The sequence below is a fragment of the Nerophis lumbriciformis genome, linkage group LG23, assembly GCF_033978685.3.
Source record: "Nerophis lumbriciformis linkage group LG23, RoL_Nlum_v2.1, whole genome shotgun sequence".
In the NCBI taxonomy this organism is placed as follows: domain Eukaryota; kingdom Metazoa; phylum Chordata; class Actinopteri; order Syngnathiformes; family Syngnathidae; genus Nerophis; species Nerophis lumbriciformis.
The window spans coordinates 30,629,161-30,639,160 of NC_084570.2; the positions used below are offsets into that span (position 1 = coordinate 30,629,161).

At 37.1% G+C, this 10,000-nt stretch overlaps 1 protein-coding gene across 2 annotated transcripts in view; it reads right to left on the bottom strand.

The window, feature by feature from the left end:
- nelfcd (negative elongation factor complex member C/D) overlaps positions 1-10,000 on the bottom strand; it is a 24,227-nt gene that overhangs the window by 13,400 nt on the left and 827 nt on the right. Inside the window, exons 2-7 of one of the 2 annotated variants that reach the window (XM_061984773.2) lie at positions 6,321-6,433; positions 2,960-3,069; positions 2,780-2,889; positions 553-660; positions 316-468; positions 108-238 (exon numbers count right to left, since the gene is read on the bottom strand). In XM_061984773.2, the coding sequence (XP_061840757.1) occupies positions 108-238; positions 316-468; positions 553-660; positions 2,780-2,889; positions 2,960-3,069; positions 6,321-6,433 (725 nt within the window). The remainder of the gene's footprint in view (positions 1-107; positions 239-315; positions 469-552; positions 661-2,779; positions 2,890-2,959; positions 3,070-6,320; positions 6,434-10,000) is intronic. The other variant, XM_061984774.2, reaches the window with a different exon arrangement.

Here is a 10,000-nt window from a genome sequence, read left to right on the forward strand (position 1 = left end):
GAACCAATTAAGTTCGTAAATAGAGGTTCTACTGTACATTATTTTCTTGTGTGACCAACCAAAAGGCCAGCTGATAAAGTATTGTGTCATAAGTAGGACAAAAGTACCTCTTGTGGGCAGACTTCTGCACCTCCTGACCGATCCGGCGCACGGCAGAGCCGCCTTGTTCCTCCTGGGCCAGGATGGACATCATCGCCTGAGCAAAGAGGTAGGTGTGCTCGCCATGACACACCATTTTCTGAAGGATTTTTTCCAAACATAACACTTCAGTAAACACACTACAATGCTCTACTTTTCTATAACAACGGGCCTCACAGCAAATTCTGGCAGGTTCTTCTCCAAGTTCTCCTCTCCTCCATCCAGCAGCGTGGCCAAAGACGTTCTCAGCACCCGAGAGAAAACCTCTAGCTGCTGACACGCGGTGGACACGCTGGTGATCTCACCCTGGTAGCCCGCGTCTGAAATCAGCTGCACACACACACTGACTTGTACCGAGGTGTTTTCCACATACTTTCATTATCACTCTTCCTGTTTATTCAGGTGAGCGCCCACCTTGACTGTAAAGTTCAGCATCAGGCAGTCGGGATGAGCCTCGGCCAGCTTGTAGAAGAGGTCCCGCCATGTTGTGTGTGCAATCATCTGCTCCAGCCAAGCGGGAGTCTAGAAACACCAAGGTCAGTTTCATTGGGTCCAAACAGACTGAAGGTTTGACACCCAAGGCAGTCCCACCTTAACTAACTTCTGCATTCTGGCACAGTCCGTAAAGTAAAACAACATCAGGAAAGTCTTCCCATCGCTTCACTTTTCCACATTTTGTTATGTTGCAGCCTCATTCCATAATAGAATACATTCATTTTAATACCCCATAATGACAATGTGAAAAAAATGGTTGCATTAATTATAAATTGGAGAAATGGACTTCATACTGGGAAAACTGGGTTAATTATGTCACGCCCCATAAGCCTCATTTTATTTTCTCAAATTAGTGATTGTACTGTTTAAAAAAGATTACTCCATATTAGGGTTGTACGGTTTACCAGTACTAGTATAGTACCGCGATACTAATGAGTCATATTCGGTACTATACCGCCTCTAAAAAGTACCTCCCTCCCTTTTTTTTAAGGGCACGACGGTACGTCATCATGTTGTGACATTGCTGGTTTTAGGAGCAGAAGAGCATGTTCGGCAGCGCATACACACACACAGAGTACTTACAAGCAGACACAGTGTGTAGACAGAAAAGGGAGAATGGAATCATTTGGATGTAAAAAGTAAAGATAAAGGTGAAGTTATAACACTGGCGGCTAACCAAAATGGTTCTGTGGGTAACTGAACCATTACTATAAACATAGCTGCAGTCTGTTTATAAAGTCAGGAAATACGTCCCTGGACACACAAGGACTTTGAATATGACCAATGTATGATCCTGTAACTACTTGGTATCGGATCGATACCTAAATGTGTGGTATCATCCAAAACGAATGTAAAGTATCAAAAAACAGAAGAATAAGTGATTATTGCATTTTAACAAAAGTGTAGACAGAACATGTTGAAACAGCTAACAGCTAACATGCATCCGCAGTCGGCAGTGTTTTAGCTACTTCTAAATCACTAATCCTCGCCTCCATGGCGACAAATAAAGTGAGTTTCTTACATGTAACATTATCACTGGAATACGAGAAATAGCTAAACATGCTTCACTACACACCGTAGGAGGATACAATAGCTCACCGGCGTCACCGCTAACAAAAGATAGCGCGCCTGAATGTAAACAAATGCCATTAGTGGATCTGCTGTAATGGTTTTCATTGAGGGGCACATGGCCGTTATGGCTGCCCTCATAGGGCCGCTTGTAACAGTGAATAATGTATGAATTTACCTCTGGATTTCATTATGAATTATATAAATTGTTTTAAGTAGACTGTCCATTTTACAGTAAAAACTTTACATTTACAACATTTTACGGTAAATGGAAAAACAGTACCACTGTTTTTGAGGGGGTTTTACAGAAAAAGAAGGCAGCTTGTGTAAAATTTACATTGGTTTTTACAACATTATATTGTTCATGGAAAAACAGTACAAACAGTTATTGTCTTATTCTGGCAACCTAGCTGCCAATTTTTCTACCGTAAAAACAAATGTATTGTTTTTCCATTTACAACAATATGCCATAAAGAACAGCGTAAAATTTGTAGTCATTTTTATAATTTTGATGGGTAGTTTGCTGTAAAATCATAAGTCAAGCAGATATTTAAGTATACATTTTTATTTATACAAAAACATGTTTGGAAAGTATGATAATATACTGTAATATTTGATGCAATATTGGATACTATTAAAGTTTAAAAGGTATGCAATTTCAAGCCGTACATATATTTTTTCTGTCAAAATGTTAAAAAATTACATTTAGTGAGAAAATATGAAGTACTTTATTGACACATATCATTTACAGGTGTTTGCGGGACAGATAAAATGATGTGGCGCGCCAGATCTGGTCCCCGGGCCTTGATTTTGACACCTGTGGTCTTAGTCAACAGTGGTCATTTTGACAGCAGTTTTTTATTTAAACTGAGTCATAGTCTTTTTACAAAAATGTATTCGAAATTGATTTGAAATGACAGTAAATGTTGTCGACTAAAATACAAAAGGCATCTTTGAAGTTGTCTGGAAACCACTTGAACTAAATTCACCTGTTTTAGACGGGGAAAAATATGTTGTTGACGATAATTGTAGTCAACAAAATGAACATTATAAAGTGGCAAATCCTACAAGATCTCACCTCTCCCTCCACAGTGAAAATAGAATCGGCTTTCTGGGGGTCAAAGTGTTTTATCAACAGACTCTTGAGGTGATTTTCAACTCGTTCTTGGACCTGCGCAGGCTCCACACCTGTAACACACATCAACATGTTAACTGGTGAGCACCAAGGAAGCTAAAAGATGCAGATGTGTGAACTGACCCATCTGGATGAGCCACTCGGCCAGCAGGTTTACAGTCTGAGCCACGGCCGAGTAGTTTTCGGACAAAAGCTGGATGACGTGTTCCGGAGAACCGCCCGCCTGGAAATACCTGCGGTGAAAAGGAGTTCTGCTTTATTTTCTCCATGTTCAATAAAACCTAAAAAAGCTGCAAATTAGGCTGACACGATTAATCAACATTGAGGTTATAATTAATGCGATAAAGCAAAGTAAATGCAAGTTTTTTTCTTTTTTGTCCACCGTCACTGCCATTTGAGTGATAGACATGTACAACAATCAGAATTGCATTTGTTTGTCTCTCACTTACAACAGGGAGAAGGAGGTCTCACTCTAAGCACCTGAGCGGGTTTACTGTACAGTAAAATTACCGTATTTTTTGGACTATAAGGCGCACTTAAAATCATTTCATTTTCTCAAAAATGGACAGTGCGTCTTATAAACCGGTGCGCCTAATGTACGGAATACTTCTGGTTGTGCTTACCGACCTCAAAGCTATCTTATTTGGTTATATGGTGTAATGATAAGTGTGACCAGTAGATAGCAGTCACACATAAGAGATGTAAATACACCAAAACTTTAAATGTTCCATGGAGAATATAAACCTTATACACGGCACTCAAAAATCTGTCAAAATGTTTTAGTACGACTTTGGTAAGCTATGAAGCCACACCGCTTGATGGATTGTGGGAGTATTACGCCTACCATAGTCAGACGTACTGTGCTTCAACATACGAGTATTATTATGGTGTGTGTATAAGAACCGCAAAAAAATGTGTGAGCCCTCTTTACACTCATTCACAACCTTTGGCAGACAGCGGGACACCAGCTTTACACGCACAAGAAGTACAGATAGACAGCCTCCCTAGTCACGACTCACCAGTGACAAGTGCAGCTAAGTAAAAAAATAAGTTTACAAAGCCAAATGTCTGGTTGTGTTAATATTTCAGCTTCAAATCGGATGGGCAATATGAGCCCATCAACACGGACGAATGAGCGAGAATGCACGATGGCAATAAACGGAAACATCCAAGCTTGTTTTTTCAACTGGGGAAAAAATGCACATTAAGTTGTTCAATATTTAAGTTAGATGTTTGCTTACATAAATGAGAGTGCATGTAATATTTGTTTATTTATTTAGGGTAACGTTTGAACTTGCATTTACAGTACAATGGTAAACAATTCTACAGTAATGAGACATAAAAGTTGATATCCTTTTAAACGGTTACTTGCATTATTATGTATTACAAATACATTACATTACATTATAAACACTGTATAGTGTTTTATTATTTCTTCAGTTTAAGAGCGTTATGTACACAAAAGCTCAGAGTCTGTCAGCATAAGGCTAAATATTTTTGAAAGTAAATTATTGCATATTGTTCTAATGCAGGGGTGTCAAACTCATTTAGCTCAGGGGCCGCATGGAGGAAAATCTGTGCACACGCGACCCAGACTATTAAAATCATGACATTGAAACTAAAAAAATAAAGACAACTTCAGATCGTTTTCTTTGTCTTACTTTGGCCAAAAATAGAACAAACACATTCTGAAAATATTACAATAAAAATATAGAAAAAATACCAGCCGCGGTAAAGTTTAGATCCATGAAGGAAATAAGAAAGTGAATGAATGTTTATAACTGAATACATTTACATATGCAAAAAAATTTGTTTTCTTGTGTATTATTTTGTTTAATGAATTAAGTAACGTTTATGACAACCTTTTCCCAAAACACAATATAGAATGTGAGATATAACGGGATAATGCATACATTTATCATTTCTTTGCAAAACAGTTACAAAAAAAAACGGGACCCCAAAAATTGACTGTGGGACCCCATTTTTATGACTTGATATGGTCCCTGGGACTAGGGATGTCCCGATCCGATATTTGGATCGGATCGGCCGCCGATATTTGCCAAAAAATGCGTATCGGCAAGGCATGGGAAAATGCCGATCCAGATCCAGTTTTTAAAAAAAACTCCGGCCCGTGTTTTCCAACGCACCGATTTAAATAATACATTCCATTTTTCTGCTGCTCCCTAATTTCCGTTCCGCATTTTCCAGCACACCTTCAACACATCCACAGGTCTGTGGATTCTCACGCAGTTGCTTTTAGCTGCTGGCATTACACGACAGGCTCTTCTCACTCTTTTCTGTGTCTCCCTCTCACAGACAGCAAGCGCACCTTCTTACACACGTCACATACTGTCACGTCATACGTCACATACGTATACGCCCTTTCCCAGCAGAGAGGTAGCAGCATGGCTAGCGCAGCCGTGTGACCAACGTTCCCTCTAAGGTGCGCGCCTGTGCAATTGCGCACTGCTCAAGCGTCCTCTGCGCATAGCAATTATATGCCACGCACAAAATCAAATAAAAAAATAAGCGCATAACAATTTTCGACACACGGACACGACAGAGAAAACAGTTTTCGTCATCATTGTTCAAATATTGTAACGTCTGTCGAGACGCTTATCTCCATTCGGTGCCACACGCCCACACCATCAAAATGCAGAGGCAAAAATTTCCACATCAACACCGTATGAAAAAATTTGTGATTTTTTTTTTGTTGTGATTTCCTTCTCTGCATGAAAGTTTAAAGTAGCATATATTAATGCAGTATGAAGAAGAATGTTTTAATGTTGACATGCAAGCCTTGAAAGAAAATTTTGAAAATCAAGACTACATTTCCTGCAAATGGGTGCATTTCTACCCTATATTTTAACTTTAGATTTATTCTCAAATCAAACTCTTTTGGCTGTCTTTTTGACACTTACATCCGGTGCCCCCCTCCACACCCCGGATTATAAATAATGTAAATAATTCAATGTGATTATCTTGTGTGATGACTGTATTATGATGTACCGGTCAGTATCGGTATCGGATTGGAAGTGCAAAAACAATATCGGTATCGGATCGGAAGTGCAAAAACCTGGATCGGGACATCCCTACCTGGGACCCCATTTTATAAATTTCTAGCGCCAACACTGATGGAGTATTGGTGCGTGGAAAACAGCAGCAGGCGGCTCTGGCCTGCGGGCCGGTTCTAATACTAATCAAATATCATCCCGGGGGCCATAGATCATTCATTTGCGGGCCGGATCTGGCTTGACACAAAGGTTCTAATGTGTGGCACCTTGAGACTAGAATATGTTCATTGACAGACTAAAAGTAACATGTCTTCCTTCACTCCTTATTTTTGCAGTTTTATGCATTTTTATGTCAAGAAATCACAAATCAAATCGCAATGAGGTTTTTTTTCTCAAAATCGTGCAGCCCCACTGCAAATGATACAACATCAAACATGGCAGCAACTATGGAAGAAAAGAAAGGTGCAAACATTTTGAGGGTGTTAAAGATGGCAGGCTCCATGATGTAATCCCTGCTGGAAAATTTCTGTAGACAATCCTCTTGGATTTTTCCATAATTTTCCCCATCAACATAGGTGTCTTCCTGCAAGACATGTACAAAAGACAAGAGTGTCCTCATTTTGGTTTTAGGTACAGTTAGTTGTGTTATTCAGTTTAGTTCCAGTTTATTTGGAACATGCATACGATACAATGTGATGCATCACACAATTCCAGTTGTTTCATTACAGCATGTCCGAAAAAGGAGTAGGAAGAAGCAGAGCTTATTTAATCCTACCTATTTTCATACCATAGCAATTTTATCCCATTTCCTTGTTCTCTGCAACATAACAGTGAACAAATAAATAATATACCATCGTGAACATACAAATATTAAATATATAAATAATCTTTGTCTCAATAAGAAAAAAAGGGTTCAAGATGTTCATCATAATTCTTGTTCTGTGTACTTTGTGAACACTTGTAGTTTGAACAGTCTCTCAAACTGAATCATATTGGGGCTTTGTTTGATTTCTTTGCTTAATCCGTTCCATAATTTAATTCCACATACTGATATATTAAAGGTTTTAAATGCTGTACGAGCATACAAATGTCTTAAATTAGATTTTCCTCTAAGGTAAATTTCTCCTCTTTTGTTGAGAAGAATTGTTGTACATTCCTGGTTTGTTTTGTACATCATTTTAGCTGTTTGCAAATGCACCAAATTGTTGAATTTCAATAATTGTGATTTAATAAATAAAGGGTTTGTATGTTCTCTATATCCAACATTATGTATTATTCGAATTGACCTTTTTTGTAACACAGTTAGTGAATGAAGTTCACATTTGTAGTTGTTTCCCCATATTTCTACACAGTAACTCAGATATGGTAACACTAGCAAGCAGTAGAAAATATGAAGTGATTTTTGGTCTAGAACATGTTTTGCTTTATTCATTATTAATGTGTTTCTTGCTACATTGTTGTATTTTTTTTACATGAGATTTCCAATTCATTTTATCATCTATTATTACACCCAAAAATGTGTTTTCTTTTACCCTTTCAATATTTACTCCGTCTATTTGTATTTGTGTTTGACTTTCTCTTCTACTGTTACCAAATAGCATTATTCAAAGATAGTCTGTTTTTGTCAAACCATCTTTTTAATTTGTTCATTTCTTGTTATTATTTGTATTAGCTTCTGTGTGTTCTCTCCTGAACAAAATGTTGTTGTATCATCTGCAAATAAAACTAACTTTATGCTTATTTTGAAAATGTAATTGTGTTTATAGATTATATGCAATCTGTTGTTGTGTTCCCTAATTTTGAGTGTACATAAATGAAGGTGCGTGTTGCTGAGTCTGACCTGAACATAAATGCTTATTTTGAAAATGTAATTTTGTTTATAGATTATATGCAATCTGTTGTTGTGTTTCCTAATTTGAGTGTACATAAATGAAGGTGTGTATTGCTGGAAATAATCTGGACTGTATATAAACGCTTATTTAGAAAATTAAATTTTGTTTACATATTTTATGCAATCTGTTGTTGTGTTCCCTAATTTGGAGTGTACATAAATGAAGGTGTGTGTTGCTGAGCCCAACCTGGACATTATCTGGACTGTATATAAATGCTTATTTTGAAAATGTAATTTTGTTTACTGATCATATGCAATCTGTTGTTGTGTTCCCTAATTTGGAGTGTACATAAATGAAGGTGTGTGTTGCTGAATCCTTTACACAATCTAATTTCATTGACAACCTGGTCTGGTGAAGATAGTCCTTTTTTTTTTTTTTTAATAAAATAAAATAAGATCAATAAATAAAAAACATTTTCTTGAATAAAAAAGATAGTAAAACAATATAAAAACAGTTACATAGAAACTAGTAATTAATGAAAATGAGTCAAATTAACTGTTAACGGTTAGTAGTATTAGTGGACCAGCAGCACACACAATCATGTGTGCTTCACAGACTGTATCCCTTGCAGACTGTATTGATATATATTGTAGGAACCAGAATATTAATAACAGAAGGAAACAACCCTTTTGTGTGAATGAGTATGAAAGAGTGTGAAAGAGTGTGAATGAGTGGGGGAGGGAGGTTTTTTTGGGTTGGTGCACTAATTGTAAGTGTATCTTGTGTTTTTTTTATGCTGATTTAATAAAAAAAAATAAAAAATAAAACTAACTTTAAGTCCTTTGTAACTTTACAAATGTCATTTATATAGAGATTGAACAATTTTGGTCCTAGTATTGATCCCTGAGGAATGCCACAAGATATGTTTAGCTGTGTGGAAGTGTGTTCGCCTATCTTCACCTATTGTTTCCTGTTGGCTAAGTACCTTCTTACCATACTTGCCAACCCTCCCAATTTTCCCAGGAGAGTCCCGAATTTCAGTGCCCCTCCCGAAAATGTCCCGGGGCAACCATTCTCATGAATTTCTCCTGATTTCCACCTGGACAACAATATTGGGGGTGTTCCTTTAGCGTCCTCTCTCACCTGAAACCTTCACCCTTTAGCGTCCGCATGCTGTCCTCAGTCATGTCCGCCTTTCCTCCATATAAACAGCGTGCCGGCCCGGTCACATAACATCTATGGCTTTTGGAACTCAGTTCATACACAAGGTGCGCACACAACAACCTATCTGGATTCGATACGAGATTCGATGAGGAATCGGTTCGATAGGAGGATTCGCTAATGGCATCGACATCGATAATTCCTTAACGAACATCATCCCTATCCTCCTTCTTTTATTTATTTATATAAAATAAAAGAAATACTTGATTTCAGTGAATTACAGCTATATATATATATTTATATATATATATATATATGTATATATATATATATATATATATATATATATACTGTATATATATATATATACATATATATATATATATACTGTGTGTATATATATACCCCCCTAGGGCTACAACTGACAACTAATTTGATAATCGATTAATCTGTCGATTGTTACTTCAATGAATCAAATAATAATCGGATAAAAGAGACAAACTACATTTCTATCCTTTCCAGTATTTTATTGAGAAAAAAACAGCATACTGGCACCATACTTATTTTGATTATTGTTTCTCAGCTGTTTGTAAATGTTGCAGTTTATAAATAAAGGTTTATAAAAAATAGAAAAATAAAAATAAAAAAGGAACCTCTGCGCATGCGCATAGATCCAACGAATCGATGACTACATTAATCGCCAACTATTTTTATAATCGATTTTAATCAATTAGTTGTTGCAGCCCTAATACCCCCCAGCGGCCTGTTGAATATCTCCCTAATTCTGAGGTCTCAAGGTTGGCAAGTATGTGCGCCCTATGGTTGCAAAAATACGGTATAGTGGCTTTGATAACGGGAACCGGTTCTCAAAAAGGGATTCGAATCCATGGAATCGGTTCTTTTCTTATCGAAGCATCGGGAGAACTGGTTTTCGAACATCATCCCTAATTGTAAGTGTATCTTGAGTTTTTTTTAATGTTGATTTAAAAAAACAATTAAAAAATAGAACTAACTTTAAGTCCTTTGTAACTTTACAAATGTCATTTATATCAGTGGTCCCCAACCTTTTTGTAACTGCGGACCGGTCAACGCTTGAAAATTTGTCCCACGGACCCGGGGGTGGGGGGTATTTTTATTTTTTGTCATAAAAAAATACA